The 23,847-nt window shown below is 40.5% G+C and overlaps 1 protein-coding gene across 2 annotated transcripts; it reads left to right on the top strand.

Moving 5' to 3' along the window:
- The first annotated feature begins 4,149 nt into the window (after positions 1 to 4,149).
- On the top strand, positions 4,150 to 20,036 carry ANP32E (acidic nuclear phosphoprotein 32 family member E). Of its 2 annotated transcripts, none has more exons than XM_045777146.2 (7): positions 4,150 to 4,587; positions 7,450 to 7,599; positions 8,199 to 8,321; positions 9,286 to 9,448; positions 11,178 to 11,353; positions 16,262 to 16,316; positions 17,668 to 20,036. In XM_045777146.2, the coding sequence occupies exons 1-7, from the start codon at positions 4,534 to 4,536 to the stop codon at positions 17,736 to 17,738; spliced, it is 792 nt and encodes a 263-aa protein (XP_045633102.1). In that variant the 5' UTR covers positions 4,150 to 4,533; the 3' UTR covers positions 17,739 to 20,036. The 2 variants fall into 2 exon arrangements, with proteins under 2 accessions (XP_045633102.1, XP_087722366.1); XM_087866240.1 differs by lacking the exon at positions 4,150 to 4,587 and adding an exon at positions 5,177 to 5,197.
- Positions 20,037 to 23,847: the final 3,811 nt, after the last annotated feature.

Here is a 23,847-nt window from a genome sequence, read left to right as displayed (position 1 = left end):
GATTTATTTCTGCAAGACTTACTCTTCCAATTTTATTTGACTTTGGTTAATGTTAAAACTAGGTCACATGATGTTAACATATAAAGAGGTGACTCAAACTGGAAAATCTCAACCACGAATTTTAAATTTTTGCAAATATTCCACCACATTTGGTTTTTACACAGCAATAATAAAAGATATACTGTAATAATACGTATGCTTCCTACTTCCGCATTCACTAACAATCCCCAAAGTGAAAAGGATATCGAATTAGAGAAAGAATGGAATTGGAAAAATGGAATTGGAGTGTTCTGAGCCACCGTCTCATTCAATTCTGGAAAATGTAGGGTAGTTCAATTATTTTATGGTATTCATGGTATCGATCAAAATCTTTTCTCAAAAAATCTGATAAATATCTTCAACTAAGGTTAAATAGAATAATCAAGTTTACTTATTAATTATATTGCAGTTTTTGTATCTCAGCAGGGGTCGTAATATCGAATATCTATTTATGGCATATTGGGCATCAGTAGAGAGTAAGAATGATATTTCAGGGAGCAGAACATTCTGTGCATCCATGAATTAAACAGGATTACAATGGTCCCCTTTGGAAAAGATTTTAACTTTAATCACAGGAACTGGATTTGAGATTCATCTTTACGAATTACTAATCTTAGGACCTTGGGTATACCTTGTTTAGCTATTGCTCTTGTTTAGTTACCCATTGTAACAAGTCACCTCAAAAACTGAATAGTTTAAAATAACAGTCGTCGGGGCGCCTGGGTGGCTCAGTCCTTAAGCGTCTGCCTTCGGCTCAGGGCGTGATCTCGGCGTTCTGGAATCGAGCCCCACATCAGGCTCCTCTGCTGGGAGCCTGCTTCTTCCTCTCCCACTCCCCCTGCTTGTGTTCCCTCTCTTGCTGGCTGTCTCTATCTCTGTCAAATTAAAAAAAAATCTTTAAAAAAAAATAACAGTCATGCTTTATTTACTCAAGATTCCAGGGCAAATAAGTGATGTCTGGGTGGCTCAGTCAGTTAAGCGTCTGCCTTTGGCTCAGGTCATGATCCCAGGGTCCTGGGATCGAGCCCCGCATTGGGCTCCTTGCTCAATGGGGATCCTGCTTCTCCTTCTTCCTGCTTCTCCTTCTGCCTGCTGCTCCCCCTGCTTGTGCTCTCTCTCTCTCTGACAAATAAGTAAATAAATAAAATCTTAAAAAAAAAAAGAAAAGAAAAGAAGATTCCAGGGGGAATAAGTCCTTCATTCCTGAACAAAAATCTGGGTGCTATATCATGGTGGTCACCACAGAATCTATGGCTTTTGGTAGAGACACTCAGCTTTTTTGTCATGACTTGGTATGAAGAAGTTGGGGGAATAAATACTCCAATCTCACAGTCCTCCAGACTTCCGATCTCCTGCCAGTGCCCTCTCCTATGGACCAAACCCAGGAAGTCATAGGACTCTGTGGGTTTTGTGTCACAGAGCAGGGTGGAGAAGGGTGAAGAGTGGATCTGGAGGACAACAGAAGATATTCAGCAGCAGAAGATGAGTTTAGCTTTTGAACATTAAAGGCACATTGAGGGGCACCTGGGTGGCTCAGTCATTAAGCATCTGCCTTCGGCTCAGGTCAAGATTCCTGTGTTCTGGGATTGAGCCATGCATCGGCCTCCCTGCTCGGTGGGAAGCCTGCTTCTCCCTCTTGCACCCACTCCCCCTGCTTGTGTTCCCTCTCTCGCTTCCTCTCTGTCAAATAAACAAATAAAATCTTAACAAATATATAAAGGCACATTGAGTTAAATAATATCCTGGTGCATGCTTCTTATTGGTGGATTAGAGTGTTCTGAGCCAGCCTTTCATTCATTCCTTTCCTTGCTCCTTTGCTTTCATCCACCTCCTGAGAACTTAACCTCACTTTTCGTTCTACCATTTAAAATAAACGTTGCCTCATTCATTACCTCAGCTTAAAACATGTTCTAGTTCATGAGTTTGGCTTTTCTCCTGGCTCTATTTTATTTTTACATCCTTCGTTTAGCTCCATACACCCATCTACTAGCCTGGTAATGTTCTTCATCCAACCTCTTCCCAGGCACCTGTCTTTCCAAGCGCCAGCCCTCTGGAGAATCTTTCTTCCCCAGCCTCTTATCCTGGCTTCTTGATTAAGACTAGAAAGAGGTAGGTTTCAAGGTATTGAGGTAAGGCACGTGAGAGATGACGTGAGGGTGGGGACCATTGGTATGGGGGGAAGGCTCACTTTGGTGGACCCCTGTCTATGCTTACCACAGTGTACTTTGTGAAGCTATTATCCAAGGGTAAAATGAATTCCTGGCCTCTCCTTACATTCATTATTTCCAACATACTCTCCCATTCTGTCTAATGTATTCTGATACAAAAATCCTACCATTTAACCTCAATAATTATCTCTTCCTTGAAACTCTTTGGCTTCCATACAGTTTTCCCCCTCGAATTCACGTCATTCTTTTCTACCTGTTCCTCAGTTTCTTTGACTACTTTGGTAGACAATCCCTCTCTCCTCTTTCCCCTCGATCATGTTTTTCTCCCCTTTGTCTGATAGCCTTCTTATTAAATATATTCTCTGTAGGCATCTTATGATTTTTTTTTTTCTCATAGCCCTAACTATCACTCATATGTGTATGACTCCTAAATCTGAATCTCCTTCCCTGAACTCTCTTTGGGATTTCATGCCAGAGTTCCAGTGGCTGGTGGGATGAGACCACAGGACTTCTTCCCAAGCTGGTACTAAAATGTGCTTTCAAGTTTCTTTTTAGCTCTTTCATCCCCCCCCACCCCCCTTTTTAAAAAAGCTCTTCCTCAATCTGTTTTGGTTGTTTTCATATCATCCTGGCTTCCTTTAGCCTGTGTTAAAACAAACTTAACTAACACCGAATTGCCCCACAGAGATGTCATTTTATACCAAAAGCTCTCCCTCTCCCTCTGTTTTCATCGTCACAAAATCTTCTTTTCAAGAATTCAAAGGAAACACTTATTCAGGAGAAGACAATCACTATTTTGTTTTCCTTTGAAGTATTTAACATGCTAACTACCAAATATTTACATTTTAAATCAAGCCTAATTGAGGAGTTGTGTGTCTCTGTGTGGGAGGAGGAGGGGTGGTGGCAAAGTGGTGAGGAGTCTGTTTGAAACCCTACGGTCTCTAACCAGAGAAACTGAAAACAAAGCAAACAAGCACTCCGCTCTGAGAGGGGTTGGGCTAATTCACCCACTTTCTTCCCTAAATCATTTGGAATTTCTTCGGGTATTTATCCTGAGAATGGTGTAAGGGAATGAAAAGGACAAATTTAAGCAAGAACTAAGAAGTTAGACTCTCAAAACAAAATTTAAAAAGATCATTCTTATCCCTCTCTTTTATATCTCACATTCATGGATTTTAAAAGCACATTTAACCTACAGATATCCATGGAAACCAACCAAAGGGAAATTAGAAAGGAGAGGCGTTGCAGTACCATTTCTATGCGAAATGATGTCTGATTTTCACTAGCCCAGCACTGTTTTTCCTCCAAGGTCTTGGTGTTTATTACAGCAACAATTACCTCAGTAACAATTCCTCCAGGATAGTTTTGTTTAAAGGTGCCTAACTTATATACGTCACCCAATTGTTTTCAAAAACGTTCAGTCCTTCATGTTGGAAGTTAAAATACTATCTTTATCCGGCGTCTGGTTCTGCATCTGAAGCCTATCCTCAGCCGGGCAGTGCCACGAAAGCTCAGTGCACCTTGGCCGCAAGGTGCTTTGAAACAGCCAAGAGCCGGTGCGTGTTATCAGTCCTGCCACCTGGGCACATAAGAAGGATGCTTTCTCCCTCCCTTTCACACTAAGAACACAACAGAAAAACCAAATCCAGCAGGTATCAAAACCGTCCGTACGTCTAGGGAAAGCGCGCCAACCACACAAAGAAAAGGAGGGGGGCTACTGCGATTCAAAATCGTTTCCCCAGGACGAACACCCTCCCGGACCTATCGGAGTTAACTGCGCGCTTGCTCGTAGCCAATAGACATAGCGCTTCTGGTTCAGGTCCACCCTGAAAACTGATGGACATTTATGCGATCCAATGAAACAGTGTGATGCTGAAGAATTAACCAATACATTCGGGAGGTGGGTGGAGTGTAGGCCAGGGGGTTGGCGGTGCCGTGTCATGGAGGCTCAGTCTCAGAGCAGCCATTGAAGGGGAAGGAACTGCGGTGTGTGTGTGTGTGTGCGTGCGTGTGTGCGTGTGTGTGTGTGCGCGCTCGCGCGTGTGTGCGCGCGCGTGTGTGTGCGTGCGTGTGTGTGTGCGTGCGTGTGAGTGCGCGCGAGTGTGTGGACAAGGAGGTGGGGGCAGCCGAGTTAGAGTTCCAACTCCTTGGACTCCATTTGCTATTCTCTTCTTTCTCCCCCACACCTATCTGGAGGTGGTGGGCGATTATATTTGCTTTTCTTTTCATTCATTTCCAAATCTTCTAAAAATTAAGGGTTGGGGGTAGTGGGAAAGGCAGGAAAGGGTAAGGGAAGGGAGTAGTAGCAGAAGAGCAGGAGGAGGACATGGAGATGAAGAAGAGGATTAACCTGGAGTTAAGGAACAGAGCCCCGGAGGAGGTGAGATGACTCAGCCCCCTCCCCTTCCCCACCAGACCTGTATTCAGAGGATCGGGTTTGTGGGGGTCCGGGTGGGTGTGTGGGGAGGGATAATGAACCCCCACCTGGGGTTAGGGTTGAGGGGATACTTAATTTTAAGTGTTAAATCATTAAAATCTTCTACTTAAAATGGCGAAGGGTTTAAGTTTCTAGGGGCGTTTTTGTGTGTGCCTGGGGCTTAGCCTCTTTAGGCTCTCTTCGAGTCGGGAGCCCAGGCCTAGTGGGGGCGGGAAGCGGCGTGCTGGGGACCGCTCCGCCACTTGGTTCCCTCCTTCTCCCGGGGGCCGGCTGCGTGGGCGCGACCCCCCAGTCCCACTTGCCCCTGCCGCAGCCATCGTCGCCTGAGAAGTTAGTCCAACTTTTCTGCAATGCTGCCAACTTTTTTTCTTTTTTGGGGGGGTGCCCCCGGCCTCGAGGCCCCTGGTGTCTGACGTCGCGCCGGGCGCGGGCTGGGGTCCCCGGCAGAGTCTGAGGACCGCCCGCTGCCGGCGGCGCCCACTCCCCCGGGAAGCGGCGCGCGCTGACCGCCGCCGGGCGGAATCTGGGTCAGCGGTCGGTTCCCCCGCCGCGGGTAAGTTTTGGGAGTCATCGCGGAGACCGGAGGTGGGGAGGGGACGCGAGGCGTAATCCTCTTCGTCCCCCCGCGGTGTAACGATATTCGGCGTGTCGTGTCGTGTCGTAGTGGCCGCAACTCCGAATTTGATCCCTGGAGAAGGTTTCATAAAACTCAACAACTGGGTCGTAGTAGTTTTGTGCTTTAAAGATGGATTCGGCGAAACTAAATGATGCGCTCTTGCTGCTGTCGCCTTAGTTAAAGAGACGGGTTTGGGAGGGGCCACGTGAGGCTGGTCGCGGTCAACTTTTCGGGGGTCGGACGGGAGGCGTTTCCGCCTCCTTTTCGAGGGCGCCTCCTCGACTTCCCCCAGCCCTCCCCGCCCGGGGCGGAGGCGCTGGGAACGCGGGCCGGGAGGCGACCCTTCTTTCTCTTGAGGAGTCCCCGCCCCGAGTGGGGTTTCCCGTGGGTCGGAGCGGCTGGTCGCGAGAGCGCGGCCGGTGGCCCGCGAGGAACCTCGCACTTCAGACCGCGGAGGAAAGCGTCAAGTCTTGTTAATTGCGGCCTCTGAAATAAGCACTAGAAGTGGAATATAAGCGATGTAGTTGTTTCAACAGGGGTGGGGGTCGTGCCTGTGCGTATCAGGGCAGAAGATGAGTAGGGTCTGTTTGGTGGGCTGTGGCGGCGTGCAGAGTGGGAACCCAAGGTCTTTATGTACTTTTTTTTTTTCTTTTTTTTTTTTTTAGTCTCTGTTTCCCTGAAATTAGCAAAGGGCAGGGAGAAGGAAACAGTCGCTACTATCATCCCAGAGAGAGCTGGGAGTTTTCTATAGTTCGGGGGCTTCAGGAAAACAAACAAAATCAAAAACTGCCTCTCAGGAGCACCCATTTAGAATGCTTTTGAGTGTCTTGGGTTGGAAAAGTAGATTTGGTCCCCCTTACCCTGTTTTGTTTACCTACCCTACCCGTAGTAATTTCCTTTCCAATGTTGGGGGGGGGGTGCCAGACGTTGCCTTTTTGCAGCCTCTCCTTCCTCCCCTATGGTGTAATAACGGTCTCGTATATTTGTATCGCTCTTTACAGTTTACAGAAACACTTTTTGTGTTTGTTATTTACCTTTCTCCTTCGGACAGACTTGTAAGGTGAATTGTATTGTTCTAGAATCCAAATTAACAAAAGAAGACCCAGGGCAGTGAATTTACTTACTTAAGTGAAAGAACTGGTTTTCTGACACCAAATCTGGTGGACCTCTCTCCTCGGCTCAGCTGGACTAGGAGTCAGACGATTTAGAGTGGAAGCACAGCTCTGTCATACCAACTGTGTGACCCTAGCCAAGTCATTCTTACCCTTTGGGTGTTGGCTTCCTTACCTCTAAACAGGAGATCATATGCTTACTCTGGTCTCTAAAATAATTATGTCACAGTCATATTCAAATAGAGAAGGTGGCATTCCTTGTTTAGTTTCTAGCCCTCAAAATTCCTCAAACATATTTTTGCATTGGGAGTAGAGATCCAGGGTCTCCTGTCTCCCCCTTAGATTAAGTCCTTTTCAGTCCATACCAGCAAGTTTTGTTCTCCAACTCTGACCTAATAGGAGGATGCAGCCTACCCCCCTTCACTTCTCTCCACCATGGGGAGAAGTCCACAAAAATGCTACCGGGGTGTTACAGAGAAATAACATTTTGTCAAGGATGTACTGTTCTGGGTGACATTGTTTGGCCCTGCTATTAAGAACAAATAACCTCCGAAAGCCAGCTTTCTCAGAATGAACTTTCCAACATTTCTTCATGAAGGGTAACAAGGAATTTTTGAGTTACAGTGGCATTTATCATCTGAAGATAAGAGGGTTTAAACTTGTAACGTGAGTAAAATAGTTTCCTTTCTTTTCTCTGCTGTTTTAGGGCAGCTCACTTGAATCCCGTCCCAGTAGTCGGGGCATCCCCTCACTGCACAAATATATGCCCTGATGTTGAGAATCCTTCTCATCAGGGGCAGAAGCAAGTTTCACATGAGACCTTTTTCAAAGTTTTGTTTTTTATTCATCAGTGATTTGAGCGGTCATTGAACTTCTTGGTCTAAGTTTAAATTTAAAATGTTAACTTATAATGATGACTTTAGATTGTATTTCAGTTTTTGGTGGGGAAGGAGAGAATGAAGAGGATCTGTGTAAGGGGATTGATGGTTTTAATATTCACATTTCCAGTGTGTCTTGACCCAGGTCTTTCGCTAAACAGACTGCAAAGTAAAGAATCATTCATTTTCTGTCTTACAGGTGACAGAGTTAGTCCTTGATAATTGCCTTTGTGTCAATGGGGAAATTGAAGGCCTGAATGATACTTTTAAAAAACTAGAGTTTCTGAGTATGGCTAATGTCGAACTAAGTTCACTGGCCCGGTTGCCCAGCTTAAATAAACTTCGAAAGGTAAGTTGGTAGTAAGTGTGAAATCATCATAATTTTGAAGCCAAGGGCTAATATGTCTAAGTTTTGGCCAAATGAAACAACCATTCTGCCTTTTAATTAGAAGGTTCTAAATTTCTAGAGATAAGAAAATGGCTTATGTAGGATTTTAGAATCAGCTCTAAAACAGCTTTTAGAAATTTAAACTTAGTAATGAAATTGCTTTATGACATGAATTTGGATTTAATATCTACCACATGTTTTTCTCTGAAACATAAAATCTGTAACACATCTGGAACCAAATTTGGCTTAGAAGCTTATTATAAGGGGTTCTAATATTATTGGTGATCAGAGGTGGGAATTTGGAAATTAATAGTTTGTGGCAGTCTCTTGAAGCCAGAGAGAATGACAATTGTTTTCCTTCTTCAAATTGATATATTTTAAAAATCTGGGGGTGCCTGGCTGGCTCAGTCAATGAGCATGCAACTCTTGATCTCGGGATTGTGGGTTCGAGCCCCACATGGGGTGTAGAGTTTATTTAAATAAATAAAAAAACTTAAAAAAAATCTGATTTGCTCTAAGCCTTCACCATTGTTTGTTTCTCCTCCATGTTGAATATATAGTTGGAACTTAGTGACAATATAATTTCTGGAGGTTTGGAAGTCCTGGCAGAGAAATGTCCAAATCTTACCTACCTCAATCTGAGTGGAAACAAAATCAAAGATCTCAGTACAGTAGAAGCTCTGGTGAGTGGAAAGTCTCTGGACTTGCTCCTTTTTGGTTGATTTTCTGAGATTTGCTTGTGTTTTATCTTATTGATTTATATTTCACTCTTTGAAACTTCTGAGTTTCTTACATGTTTTAATCCAGATGGTTACTGCTTTCTCTTCTCTTAGAATAAAACATTCAGATGAATTTTTAAATCTGAGAAATTTATTTTATTAACTTCAGGAGTTGAATATCTGGTTTTAAGCTTCTCAGTATTTTCTTAAATTCTGTTCTTCTTCCTTCCTTCTTGATTTTTTTTTTTTTTTAGTTAGTTTATTATTTGCTTCTTTATTTCCTGGTATGAGATGAAGTAAAACTCAGAAAATTGTTGCTCCAATTTTAAAAAAGTTTGGGAGGACGTTGAAATGGTTGATAATAAGCTTGACTGGATTTCAGCTAACCACATTATTGTTGTTGCCTATTTATGCACATATTTGGTCACAAAATATATTGAGTGGCTACTAATAGTGAGGCCCTAAGCCAGGTGCTGGAGATTCAGTGGTGAACAACACAAAGTTCCTCCTCTTGTGGAGTTTACATACAGGGCTTCATTAAGAGAATTGATTTTGGGGGGGGGGGGGGTGGCGCCTGGGTGACTCAGTTGGTTGAGCTTCTGCCTTCAGCTCAGGTTATGATCCTGAGGTCCTGGGTTCGAGCCCCACGTTGTGCTCCCTGCTCGGTGGGGATCCTGCTTCCCTGCTTTTCCCTCTCCCTCTTCTCCCCCGCATCGTGCTCACTTGCTTGCTTGCTCACTCTATCAAATAAACAAAATCTTAAAAAAAAAAGAGAGTTATTGATACAATAACCCTTCATTATAAAATTTGAAAAATCCAAAAATCATTCTTTTGATTTCAAGTACATGTTTTCTGGTTCATGAATTAAAAAGAAATAACATAGTATTTAAAATCTTGAAATGTAAGTTTTAACTTTTTCCTTTTCCAGCAAAATCTTAAAAATTTGAAAAGTCTTGATCTGTTTAACTGTGAGATCACAAACCTGGAAGATTACAGAGAAAGTATTTTTGAACTGCTGCAGCAAATCACATACTTAGATGGATTTGATCAGGAGGATAACGAAGCACCAGACTCTGAAGAGGAGGAGGAGGGTAATTGTTCTTAATGCTTATAAATATAGGCCCAGTCTACCTGTGCAATTTAGATGGGGCCTGGATGTTTAGGTGTTGGAAAAAAAAGATGTTAGTAAGACAAGAAAAATTACAAAACCCACAGCCCTAATCCTGTATTTCTTCTTTCAGATTTCTGATAGCTTTGGGGAATTTAATGATTATTGTACTATCAAGTTCTGTGAAATTTTCTGTACGTGTAAACTTGTTTAACCACCACCTAGTAAAAGTGGAAACTTTTAAAATAGTACCTTTTTTTTTTAAAAAAAGGAATCATTCCTTGTAGTGTTACCCATAATAGTCAAGAAATAGAAACAATCCAAATGGCCTGTCAACTGATGGATAAACAAAATGTGATATATCCATACAACGAAATATTATTCAGTCATAAGAATGAATGAAGTACTGATACATGTTGTAGCATTGAAAACATTCTATGTAGTGAAAGAAGCCAGACACAAAAGGCCTCATTTTGTGTGACTCCATTTGTATGAAAGGTCCAGAATAGGCAAATTCATAGAAACAGAAAGCAGAGTAGTGGTTGCCAGGGCTGGGTGAGAGGAGAATGGGGAGTGACTGTTAATGACCATGGGTTTTTTTCACGGGCGGGGGGGAGGGGGTGTGATGGAAATGTTCTAGAATTAGGTGGTGAAATTACATTATTGGATAAATGGGCGACTAACAGTTCAGATGATGGAATGGCTGTTGTTAGTAATGGGACACTGTTACTCTTGGTTGAAAATTTTTTTACCGTAAAAAGAAATCTGATGGATAAACAATGTTAGAAAATGATAGAATGATAGAGAAGCGGGTTTTGAAGTATCTACAAGGTAAAACAAACTTTAGTGCGTATAATGTTTCAATGAAAATCTATGCGTTGGAAATATTCAGTATTTTAGAAACCATATTTTGGAGCACCTGAGTGGCTCAGTTGGTTAAGCGTCTGCCTTTGGCTCAGGTCATGATCCCGGACCCGGGACTGAGTCCCACATCGGGCTCCCTGCTCAGCAGGGAGTCTTCTTCTCCCTCTGCCCTTCCTTCTACTTGTGCTCTCTTGCTTGCTCTCTCTCTCTCAAATAAATAAAATCTTAAAAAAAAAAAAATAGAAACCATATTTCTTGGAGTCCCTGGGTAGCTCAGTTGGTTAAACATCTGCCTTAGGTCATGATCCCAGGGCCCTCGGATCGAGCCCCACATTGTCGGGCTCCCTGCTCAGTCAGGAGTCTGCTTCTCCTCTTCCTCTGCCCGTACCCCCAGCTTGTTCTCTCTCTCTCTCTCTCAAATAAATAAGTAAAATCATAAAAAAAATAGAAACCATATTTCTCAGATAGTAAATATGGATGTTGTAAAAGGGAAATCTTTTTTTTTAAAGATTTATTTATTTATTTTAGAGAGAGAGAGAGAGCGAGCACTGACGCACGAGCAGGGAGAGGGGCAGAGGGAGAGAGTCAAGCTGACTTCCCACTGAGTGTGAAGTCTGACTCATGACCCTGAGATCATGACCTGACTTGAAATCAAGAGTTGGATGCTTAACGGACTGAGTCCCCCAGACGCCCCTTTAAAGGGAAATCTTAAGAAAATCACCCTGAGATACTTTCCACCTACCCATTGGCTTAAGAGTTTGAAGTGACTGGGACAAGGGCAGATAGGATCAACATACTTGCAAGAAACATTTGCTCAGCCATTTGCTCATCTTCAAATATTTTTAAAGATGGAGATGAAGATGATGAAGAGGAAGAGGAAGATGAAGCTGGTCCACCTGAAGAATATGAAGAGGAGGAGGAGGAAGAAGAGGATGACGATGAGGATGAGGATGAAGCAGGCTCAGAATTAGGAGAGGGAGAAGAGGAAGTGGGCCTCTCGTACTTAATGAAAGAAGAAATCCAGGTGAATAGGCAGTTTTTATGTGCGCTGAAAATTAATTATTTAGGCATAGGGCCAAGTACTGTAAATAGTGAGTTGTGTAGAAATCTGAAAGGTGTTCCTAACTCGGGGGTCTGAGTGTATCTGTCTGCCTGTCATTTTTCCCACTGTCCCCCAGATCGTACTGTATTCAGATGATCATAAACATCTATTGATTTTACTGCCCAGATACCTTTCACATCCATTCTGCGTGGAGCTGCAGGGCACTGTGGTGGAAACATTTTACAAAAGTTTCTGAGCCTCAGCTTCTGAATTTATAAAACTAAGATTGTATCAACCTCTTAGGCTTCTTTTAAGGATTTAACAAGGTAATGTATGTAAAGTATCTAGTCCCTGGCACATTGTAGGCACTCAGGAAAACTTTCCTTTTCCTGATTATTTCTTGCTTATGGTTTTGTAGTAGCTTTCCAAACGGTCCCTCTGAATACAGTGTCACCATTTAGGTGTTTCCTCCGTAGTAGCCTGAATGCAAATGTAATCCTATCACTAGCCTGCTGGAAACACTTTAATGTTTCCCTGTTGCCACCCAGGCATACAAGGCCCATCATTATCTAGCCCCTGCTTCCTTCTCTAGCCTCTTCTCCCTCGATACCAAATGAAATTGTCACACCGAGCTGTTTCTTGCCTTTCTGTCTGTAGACACATTGTTTACTTTTATCTGAAATGACTTTGTACCCATGCTGTCTGATGAACTTTATTTCCCTTTTTACTGAGGTAAACATAGTGTAGTTGAAGCCTGGAAAGTGCACTGATTTTCTGTACACGTCCATGGCATTTTACTTATGTGTATACTTGTGTGATTGACACTCAGATTATGCTTTGTGAACTCCTGAAAAACTCAGTTCTGGAGTTGTCTCATTATTGAAGCTTTCTCTAACTTTTTATAGATAATCACTCCTTCCTCCATTACCTTTGAATCTCGGTTAGTCTTCTGTTGCCTGTAGACACTTGCCTAAAAAATTATTTATTTGGCCACTTTCTATTAGGTGGCGAACTCCTTAAGGGGAGGGTCTCAGTATCTCGTACATTGACAGGGACATAGTAAGCTCACAGGAAGTGTCAGTTGACTAACAAATGATCTTTACCCCTGGGAATTACTGTTTCCTCCTAATGTTTTTAAATTACTGAGTTTTATTTTCATAATTCAAGTTTTTATTATTAAAAATAATATCTCTTAGACTAGAAATTATTAGTATTCTTATGTGTTCTCAGTGACTTTTACATTGGTTAGATAGATAGTATCACTGATCAATGATAATTTTTTTCTGAGACCATTTTAAATACGAAACTAATGTGGAAAAAAATAGAACTTAAACTTGTTTGGGGCCTTCGTGACTTGGCAGCTGTACAATAATAGAGAATAGCACTTTAAGCATTCATAGAGAGAATCAGCCTGTTCAGTTTACATCAGCATTCAGCTTGAATGTTTTTCCCCTAAGTTTTATTTATTTGTTATTTTTTAATTTTTAAAAGAGTTTATCTATTTGTTTGTCAGAGAGAGAGAGAGTGCACACACAAGCAGGGGGAGCAGCAGGCAGAGGGAACAGACTCCCCACTGAGCAAGGAGCCCGATGCAGGACTTGATCCCAGGACCCTGAGATCATGACCTGAACTGAAGGCAGACGCTTAACCCACTGAGCCACCCAGGCATCCCTCCCCTGAGTTTTAAGTTACTTAGTAAAATAATGGACTTATGTTATTTTGTATTTGGCTTTTTTCTTTGCAGTAATTCATTTAAGTTTAAATAGTATTAAGTAGTTTAAAAATGACTTTCGACCAACTGCAGATGTTTGTGTTTATCATTCCATTGAATATTGGGGAACATTAACTAAAAGTGATATAGTCAGAGCGCCTGGGTGGCTCAGTCGGTTAAGCGTCTGCCTTCGGCTCAAGTCATGATCCCAGGGTCCTAGGATCGAGTGCCACGTGGGTCTTCCTGCTGGGTGGGGAGTCTGTTTCTCTCTCTGTCCCTCCCCCCGCCCATGCTCTCTCTCTCTCTCTCTCTCTCTCTCGCAAAAGTGAATAAATAAAATCTTTAAAAAAAAAAAAAAGATTCTCTAAAAAAAAGAAATAAGGGGCGCCTGGGTAGCTTAGGCGGTTAGGCATCAGCTCCCAGGGTCCTGGATTGAGCCCCGCATCGAGCTCTCTGCTTGGTGGAAAGCCTGCTTCTCCCTCTCTCTCTTCCTGCTGCCCCACCTGCTTGTGCTCTCTCTGTCTCTCAAATAAATAAATAAAATCTTTAAAAATAAATAAATAAATAAAATAAAAGTGACATAGTTAAGTATAGAGCAAAAATCTCTGAGATGATACCCACAATAAGTCAGTGTAATACCCAGCTAGCATGTACCAGAAGTTTTCAGACATGATCAAATGGTTTGGATCTTTACAATGTTTTTAATATTTTAAATTAGTTATGTTTTAAATTTATTTTTAGAAGGTGAGAGTCAGAAGCTTCCGAGACTGTTGAGATTTAAAAAGAAAGTAGAAGGAGATAGAAATGGGATTTGAGTAGCTGTTTTTGGTTTGAGTATTATTTTTATTTCAGTTACTCTTCAGAGGTAGGAAATTAATATGTATAAAGAAGTGTTTTATGTTTGTGTAGTATATTTCTTTAAAAACGGGTATGGGGGCTTTAGAAGAATTGGGAATTGTGATCCCCGTACTATACAGAGTACAGTGAGGAAACGTTCTTTCCCGTTAGTTAGGAAAAGACCACAGTTTCTACTGAACAAGCATCTGGTGAAAGCTGAGTTTTTATTGAGGGTATTATCTAATAGATGATATGAAAGACTAAAGGCTTAGCCCATAGCTGTACTTGCCGTGAGCCAGGCTGAAGGTGCAGGCTGGTGGAGTCACTGTGTCGCACACCTGAAACTAGGGTAACGTTGTGTGTCAGCTATACTTCAATTTTAAAAAAGGCTTAAAAACATGAATCAATCAGTCTAACCATATTTTGTTTAAAACAAATCCGGAGAAGAGACTTGGGCTTTTCTAAATTATCAAAGGATAAATGTGATTAGTATCTCAAATGTTTTTTTAAAAAATCACAAATATTTAAACATCCTTATTTATCATTCTCCACAGATCTGAGATATTTAAAATGTGTCCCTTGTCTGTCTTTCTGTCTCTCTTTTTTCTTTCTTTCCTTTCCCTTCCACTCCCTTCCTCTTCCCTGTCCCCTCTCTCCTCTTACCTTCACTTCCTTTCTTTTCTTCTTTAGTTTAAAGCCTTAGGTTTTCCTGATTTCTGTTGTGGTTCCTTTTTATACTATTGGCTACCCCATTTATTCCTTCTCCTCCTTGTATCTTGTTGGTGTCCTGGTATAGAATGCTTTTCCATGTTTGAATTGATTGTATAAGATTGATTTCTGATATCAGCGTCGTGCAGTTGAGTTTCTTGGGATTCCAGCTATGTGCTGGGAAATCAGGTTCTGTTTAGTATTTCTAGACACAGATGGGGCTGTGGATACTGTGAAAAAGATGGGCTGTCCAAGTTTCCCGCTAACTACCCAGCAGTTCTTGACATTTGCCAATTAAAAGTATTTTTAAGGAACAGCAAACTTTTGTGGGGTTGGAGGGGAGACCCTAGATTGGTTCCATTTTTTTTTTCAAACATACGGTAGAGTTCAACTATTTGGAACATGGCAGTAAGTGTAAAAAGCCTCTGATTAACCAAAATGTAGCAACAAAAGACATTTTCTTTGTCGGAGAGTGTTCAAGCTGTTATTCTAAACCTATTTTCTCTTTTATATTCAGTTCTCTAATAAGCTTGCCAGTCTATTTTCTGAATCCATAGCAGATTAAAATTGAAGTAGTAAAATTGAAAAGAGAAGGCATGAAAACTAGGAAGAGATACAATTCAAAGTACAGGCTAGGGTCACTTTTAAAAGGAGAAAACCATCCTCCGTATTTTGATAGGCTCTGAGGGAATCGGCAAATAGTAATTAGTGTTATGGTCATGATCAAATGATTGTGACTGATTCAAGAGAAAGGTTTGTTAGGTTTAGCATAAAATGATAGAAGTGCACTTTAGAGATTTATATTCCAATTGGTTAAAGTAAAAAAAAAAAAAAGTTATGATGTTTCAAGGCTATGTTTACATCTGCGTTATCCAGAACAGCTCCTTCCACAAAAGTTGTAGATCAAGTTTTGTGATTTTATTGACATTGCTATTTTAATGTGTAGATTTTTAGATGTAGAAGGAATTTATGGATCTTTCTAGATGGATACTTTCCTTTTATTGATTGGAAAACTGAGGTCCAGAGAGATTAAGTGACTTATTCAATGCATATAACTATGTTGGGGCTAGGATTCAGGTAATTCCTATCTCATTCTATAAAATAGAAAACCTTTCTTTGAAATTGTCGAGTTACTCTGTCTATTATAGTAGCCGCTGGGCATATTTGGTTATTTAAGTTAAAATTAAATAAAGTGAAAAATTCAGTTCCTCATTTGTACTGGTCACATTTTATTTTATTATTTAAAGATTTTATTTTTAAGTAATCTTTACACCCACTGTGGAGCTCGAACTCACAACCTTGAGATCAAGAGTCGTGTGCTCTGCCAGCTCAGCCGGCCAGGTGCCCTTGTACTGGTCACATTTTAAATGCTCAGTAGCCACATGTGGACAGCACAGATACAGAACATCCCCATTATTGCAGAAAGTTCTTTTAAATAGCGCTGGTCTAAAACATAACTTATTTTTATAAACTAGATTTAGTTGAGTTCTTAAAAAAGACCTATATAAGTTAGACAGAGGTTGTCAGAATACAGAATAACCATAGTTTTTTGCTCTTGTTGAAATGTATTACTACCAAATGGTGAAAAGTGTGTCATGGCTTTTTTTCCTCAAACTGAATATTTGGTTTTCAAGGATGAAGAAGATGATGATGACTATGTTGAAGAAGGGGAAGAGGAGGAAGAAGAGGGTGAGTTACATTAGCCATAAAAAACATCCTATAACATTAAAATTATAGTTATTATTTACATGCTTTAAAGAATGTCTTTATAATTATTACTGGCCTCTGATTTGATTTTGGTAACTGAGTGCATTGAGAGGTGTACAGTTTTTTTTTTTTTTGAGAGAGAAGGAGAGAGAGAGAGCTCGAGTGGTAGTGGGGGTTGGCAGAAGGAGAGGGAGAGAGACTCTTAAGCAGGCTCCAGGCTTAGTGTGGAGCCTGTTGCGGGGCTCGATCTCAGGACCCTGAGATCATTGAGCCAAAGGCAGATGTCTGGCTGAGCTACCGCGCCCTGTGAAACCCTTTTTATTTTTATTTTATTTTATTTTATTTTATTTTATTTTATTTTATTTTATTTTATTTTATTTTTTTAAGATTTTATTTATTTATTCGACAGAGATAGAGACAGCCAGCGAGAGAGGGAACACAAGCAGGGGGAGTGGGAGAGGAAGAAGCAGGCTCATAGTGGAGGAGCCTGATGTGGGGCTCGATCCCATAACGCCGGGATCACGCCTTGAGCCGAAGGCAGACGCTTAACCGCTGTGCCACCCAGGCGTCCCTGTGAAACCTTTTTAAAGAGAAATTTTCTGGGACACCTGGCTGGCTCAGTCGGGTAAGTGTCTGCCTTCGGCTCAGGTCATGATCCCAGGGTCCTGGGATCGAGCCCCTGCATCGGACGCTGTGCTCAGTAGGGAGCCTGTTTCTCGCTCTCCCTCTGCCTGCTGCTCTGCCTACTTGTGCTCTTTCTCTCTCTCACTCCCTCTCTCTCTAATAAATAAATAATCTTTAAAAAAAAACAAAAAGTGATTTTCCCAGGGCATTCAATAATTTCATTAAAAAAACCACCCAGCCTATAACATTTTTTTCAAAACTGGTATGAAGAGATGAGATAACCTTGAGCTTAATTTATTATATTTTTAGGTCTTTTATTTTGAAGAGGGTGAATGAAGCCTTATCTCTAAGAGAAGAGCAGTTGAACTCCCAGATAATGTTGTTTTCAGATTTGCTCCGTATTATGCCTTTCAAAATAAATTTAAAAATTTACTAATGATTCTTTTAATGACAGACCCTTAGTTCTTGAGCCGTACTTCATGATTTGGCCACAAGGGTGCACAGCAAGCTGTCATTATTTACGGATTTCTAAGTCTATTAAAATTGTCTGTTCAGTACACTGAAATTGAAAGAAATTCAGAGAAGAAACTTAACGTATAATTTTTTATGCCATTAAGTTTTCAATAAGATAGATTCAAAACTGTAATTTAACAAATATTCATTTGTTAAAATTGAGTATTTTACAATTTTTCTTTCACTCTTCCTTCAGAAGAGGAAGGTCTTCGAGGAGAAAAAAGGAAACGAGATGCTGAAGATGATGGAGATGAAGAAGATGACTAGATCATTCTAAGTCCACAGATTCCCTAATGTTCCTGGGCGTGCAATAGAGTGATCACATCTTCTTTGTTTCTTCGTGTACCATAGCGATCCCTACAGAAGATAACCTGTAACTTTTTATAGGAAAAGTGTGGTTTTACTATTTTTGCCTTATCATTCCAAATAAGATTTACTAGTCTGTTAATGATCATATTGTACGTAGAGAAAAAATTTTCCTTGACCCCATTGTGAAATTCCCTAGCAATTTATTTAGAATCTTCATTTTTCTCGTTCAAGCTCACTGTATTAGTTATTTTTAGGCCATAATTAAAACATGATCACTTTTACACAGGCGTAGTTTGGTGCATTTCATTCATAAGGTTATAAAGTTATTTATAAGTTAACTGAAATCACAGTCGGCTGGAATATGAAATGAAAATAGTCTCTTGACTGAAAAGTTGGTTATATTTTTAGAGGTGACCCAGAGATCTTTAGTTTAAAGGCAATGACCTTTTTGTTTGTTTGTTTGTTTCTGTTTTTGTTTTTGGCTAAGGGTATTTGGGTGCTTCTTTGTCACATGAGTAACTTAGAAAGTAGGAGCAGAATAGCAAAGGTTCTATTCAACAATATAGTTCATGGCTTTTGTGGAGGCTTTTGAAACCTTTTAAGCCAGGTGACTAATAAGATTTTATTTTTGAAGGAAAAATGCTTACACAAAGTTCAGAGACATGCAGGTGAGCCCTTTGTTTTTCTAGCTGAAAATCGCAACATGCCAGCAGTTTTTTTTTTTTTTAAGTGTGCATTCTTTATTTTCCTCCTTTATGACCACTTTCATTTCTTGTTTCACTCTCCTCCATCTCCAAAAAAAGTTGGGAAACTTCTGGCTACCCAGGAAAACCTCTATGTAGTCTTTTATGCCTCAGCCATCTTTTCAGACTGTCTCAGTTTTAAACAAGCTAAGTGAAAGAAATGGAGTATGTTGTGAGATAAGAATATTATTATCAATACACTTTTATGCAACAGACTCTGCTTACTGTAACTCTTCCTTGGTTAACAAGATGTACAGACTGTATCAATAGGGCGAAGAAAGAAAAGCAGAGGATGCTTTCAGAAGCAGCATTGATGTTCCGCAAAAGTCAGAACACTTGCCTGTTGATAATTAATGAGACATTCAAGTCACATTTTTGGGGAAGTTAGCATCCCAAATGATTTAGATACCACACTGAAAAGTATTTCTAATTTTTCTGAGTAGAACCTTTAATTATTCTTCCTATAGTTTTAAGGTACTACCAGATACAGCATTTAATTGGAATATACTGGGCAGTTGGAAAAATATTTGAAACTAAATATTAAAATTAAGATTTGTTTTCAAGTGGAAATCCATTAAAAGTAGAAAAATATTTGGGATGGGTGTATTTCTTTGTATGGCTACTAAATATAATAATACGAGTAGACAAGTACGCCTCCCTTTTTGTAGCAGCGGAGGCTCCGTGTTCAAGGCAATTGGTTTTTAAATCTTGGCAAAATTTTCTTCTGCTTTGCTTTGAATATCTGTAAACTTTTTTAAAGGTAGCATCAGGAAATTAATTGAAGTTATACTTCTATACTGGGACACATTTAAATTACTGAGCAAAGAACTACTTTTTTAGTTTCAGATGTATGACTTGGGGTTTTGAAATAAAAATTACAAAGTTATTTGTGGGTAAACTAAAAAAGTTGCACAAGTGACTGAAATAAAACTCTTGGAATAAGTTCAGTGGGGGGATTGGAATGTCCAAAAGGCTAACACTTTACTCCTTTTTTAGCAGTTGAAATGCCCTGTTTTAGTCCCTAAGAATTCTCATTGCATAGTATATGCCAGACTATAAAATACTTATTTTTAAAATGAAATCTATATATTGACTTTCTTATCAATCATCTTATTGTGCAATCAAAATTAGAGTTCTTTGGTTTGAAAACAACATTTAGAGCCTCCAAATAACTTTTTAAGACTTTATTTAGCTTTGTGGGTGGCATTTTCATGCAAATAAGTAAGGGTGGGTTTTATATTTTGTAGAAGTTTTTGGTCCTATTTTAATGCTCTTTGTATGGCAGTATGTATATAGTGTGTTAAATTTCCTCAAACTCTCCTTTAAAAACTTTGAAGTTAATACTTTTGTGCAACTGTGTTTTGAATAAAGCCATGACAGTGTTAAAAAAATGCAGCACTCCTGATTATTCTTTTATTGTTTCTGACTGTTCCCTGTTTTTTTCCTGTGACTGCTGTAACTTAAAAGTTTTTGAAATTGAATTGCTTCAAATAAATGGAAGATTTGTTGTTAATTATTAGTTTCAGTGTATGACATTCACTTTTGGAACACCACCACTGGGGGCTTTGAAGTTCTTTTTATTTTTTTTTATTTTTATTTTTGAAGAAAAGTATGGTAATATTTTATTTCATAAAAATATCAAAATAAGGCAAAATAATATAATGTTATTTTTGCCTTATTTTGAAGTTCCTTTTAAAAACAAACAGCTTGGAAGTTCTCAAACACTTGGATGTCATAGGAGGCATTACAATGTAATAATTTAACTCATCATCTGCCTTATTTTCTTTTGTCAAAGAAGCAGAAAAAATTCTGGATTTCCTTAATTTTCCTTTCAGAGTTGCAGACTGAGCCAGTGCTTTTTAATTTTTTAAAATTTAAATTTAATTAATTAACATATAATGTATTATTAGTTTCAGAAGCAGAGTTCAGCGATTCTTCAGTTGTATATAATACCCAGTGCTCGTTACATCACGTGCCCTCAATGTCCATCGCCCAGTTACCTCATCCTTCCCCAGCAACCTTCAGTTTGTTTCCTGTGATTAAGAGTCTCTTATGGTTTGTCTCCCTCTCTGGTTTCATCTTATTTTTTCCTCTCTTCCCTTATGATCCTCTAATTGTCTTTCTCTGATGACTTATTTCACTTAGGGTAATACCGTCTGGTTGAATCCCCGTTGTTGCAAATGAGCCAGGACTTCTTGTATTTTGGTTTGAAGTAGTAACCGTGTTACCTACAGTTGAAGTAACTTTTACCTATAGTTAACTAAAGTGATTATAAATCTGTTGTACACCGATAGGTTTTTTTTTTAAGATTTTATTTATTTGACAGAGCACAAACACGTGGAATGGGAGAGGGAGAAGCAGGGTCCCCGCTGAGCAGGGAGCTGCCGCAGGGCTCCGTCCCAGGACCCTGGGATCATGACCAGAGCTGAAGGCAGATGCCTAACCAACCGAGCCGCCCAGGCGCCCCTGTACACCAATAGTTTTAAAGAATGAATCCAAAGTCTTCATTTATACCGTATAGTGTTTATCTCCAGAATCCTTAGATTAATATAACAATTCTTGCATGTTCACCTTGACTGAAACCCGAACCGATATTTTTTCTTTTTTTTTTTCCAGTGAGAAGTGATTTTTAACATGTGTCATGTGTTGCGGCGCCTGGGTGGCTCAGTTGTTAAACGTCTGCCTTGGACTCAGGTCATGATCCTGGGGTTCTGGGATCGAGCCCCTTGTCGGGCTCCCTGCTCGGTGGGGAGTCTGCTTCTCCCTCTCCCTCTGCTGTTCCCCCTGCTTGTGCGCTCGTTCTCTATCTCTGTCAAATTAAAAAAAAAAAATCTTTAACATGTTTCATTTGCAGACAACTCTGGAATGTATCTTACAAAGTCAAGGCACAAATATGTTAAGTAATGTTTTCGTGATTGCTTACAGTTTAATATTGAAAAGGTATTTTAATTACAGAACTCTACTCCTTGAGAGATGGAAAATATTGAAGTATATCTCAACTATAGAAATTGTATATTAAAATCAGTATTTTTGTGTGTATGTGTTTTACATCTTTAAAAAACTCAAAGCCTTTTTCCCCGTGGTTGAAGAATATGGTAGAACACTCAAAAGTTTTTGGTGGTGGTAGATAATGAAGAATTCTGTGAGAGACTGTGATTCAAAATACTTAAGTGTGTTTATTCCTTCTTCTGTATTTTAAAGAGAGGCTTTGGAACATGTGACATTCTCCCAGTTGCTGAAAATTTCCCCTCTGTTCCTAGTACTGGATGCAATGATAGTCTGCAGCTGTTGCTTAATAATAGCATTCTACTACTGCATTCCTTTTTCATGTACTAATCAGCCCAAGATGTGAAAACCTGGCTTGGGTAATTGGCCCGAGGCAGCTACTTGTGTTAGTCTGTTTATCAGCCCTAACTTGAAGAACAGGTTATACCGCAAAATGGAAATTACAAAATGGGTTGATCTCCAGGGGCATCCTTAAAAATACTATATGTACTGGTAAAATAGTTTTATTTCACACAGATCTACAGATTTTTTGGGTGATAACTGAAGCAGGGTTACCCCATAACAGCAATTCTGACTAAGAATCAGAAGCAACTATGACTTATTCAAATTTATGAATATTTACACAAAACTGAAATTTTTGCTTAAGGCATCAATTTGAACCTGGTTACTTATAAAATGGACACATCTGCATTACTGGTCAATCCTGACACAGGCCATCAATAGGCACACAACACTGGCAGAAAACAAAAACAAAAAAAACAAAACACCATTCCAGCTGTTAAGAACTGACACTCAACACTTCCTATTTTCTGTGATTCTCCGATTAAATATTCAGATGGCACCATCTTGCAGATGAAGGCCATGATCTGCCTCCACTTTAGTTGGATAAACTCATTCCACAGCCCCAGAATTAGCTCACGGGGGCTACTGGGCTTCTCTGCGGGGAGGCATTTTCTCCCTGCCTTCTCTTGGCACAGAGAAACCAGCCACAGTGTGCTCAGGGGAGCTCAGTATCACTTGTCTGGACAGCGGTGACTGAGGAAGGCGGCTTGGTAGAAGCTGTAAGTGTAATGGAAGGAACTGCAGTTGAAGCAACTCTCCTTAAGAACCACTGACAGCAGCACCAGGGAGAACTAGCATCTGCAAGGGAAGCAGCAATTACAATCACTCTACGTCTCTGGCAGAGAAGTCAGTGCAAGTCCAGCACTTTTAGCTACGCACTCCCCCCCCCATTCCATGTAGGAGAATATTCTGAGTTAAGAACGAATTCGTTTCTGCTGTGTTAAGGATTTGTTATTTGTGGGAAATGAGTAAAATTTTCTGACTAGGATTCCAAGTCGAGGGGGTCTTATTTTTACCAAGCTCTCTATAATAGGATATATGGAGGGCCATATCCTTTTTTTTTTAAATCGTTTTGACATATTTGCCATTTTATCCTTTTACACTGTTGATTCCCCACTGCCAAGGTTCCTGGGCTGTAGCTGTAGCAGTCTGCAACGTGAAGGATTAGAACGTTAGAACTCAGCCTCAATCCATTTTGCTTCTACCCCACTCCCTTCTCACGTCAAGGACTTCAGCCTTAAGATTGAGTTTCTCTAAGGCCTTGTTTCCTTTCACACTCCTCTGGGGCTTACCAACCACATCGTTTACGTAACCTTATCCCAGCATCACTCTTTGAGATTCTTGATAGAGTGCGAGATTTTACTTAAATGTTTTTTAAAATTTGAGGGAGAGAGAGAAAGCACAAGCAGGGGGAAGAGCAGAGAGAGGGAGAAGCAGGCTCACCATTGAGCTGGGGGCCTCCGGTATAGGCCTCCATCCCAGGACCCTGAGATCCTGACCCTAAGGCAGACACTGAACCCTCTGAGCCACCCGGGCGCCCTAAATGTTTAAACTGAGATAAAGCGCTCTTCGGGGGGTACGCTGGTTATCTACCGTAGTCCTGTGGAACACCTGTCTCTTTAAGTTTTTACCTTAATTTCCCCAATCCTCAACCCCTGCGATATAAACCAGTTTTTCTTTTTTTAGAGTACTATTTTTACAACAAGACGCCCTCCAGGGATTCTGGAGTCTCCAGCAGTAGAAATCGGACTTGAACATCTTAGGGAGAGGGCAAGAGGCCTTGAAATTAGAGAGCTGACACTCTAATTATGGAGAAAAAGAAATAAAAAGCGCCAATCACTCCAGACTGTGCCCCTAATTCGATCTGCGGGACGCACGCCAAAAAGTTCCGCAAAACCGTATCCTTAGGTCCAAGAGGGGACTCCGGAAGCCAGGAGATTAAAAAGAGGTCAGGCCTCTGGTCGAACCGGGACTAC

The sequence above is a fragment of the Ursus americanus genome, chromosome 12, assembly GCF_024610735.1.
Source record: "Ursus americanus isolate L20-20 chromosome 12, mUrsAme1.1.p, whole genome shotgun sequence".
Classification (NCBI taxonomy): Eukaryota; Metazoa; Chordata; class Mammalia; order Carnivora; family Ursidae; genus Ursus; species Ursus americanus.
This window is presented reverse-complemented; position numbering and strand designations above follow the sequence as displayed.

Bases quoted from the DNA above. Each gene is read 5' to 3' on its own strand.
- ANP32E (XM_045777146.2), top strand. From the start codon at position 4,534: ATGGAGATGAAGAAGAGGATTAACCTGGAGTTAAGGAACAGAGCCCCG. The intron at 8,322-9,285 runs GTGAGTGGAAAG...TTCCTTTTCCAG, and splicing joins TCAGTACAGTAGAAGCTCTG to CAAAATCTTAAAAATTTGAA. The intron at 9,449-11,177 runs GTAATTGTTCTT...ATATTTTTAAAG, and splicing joins CTCTGAAGAGGAGGAGGAGG to ATGGAGATGAAGATGATGAA.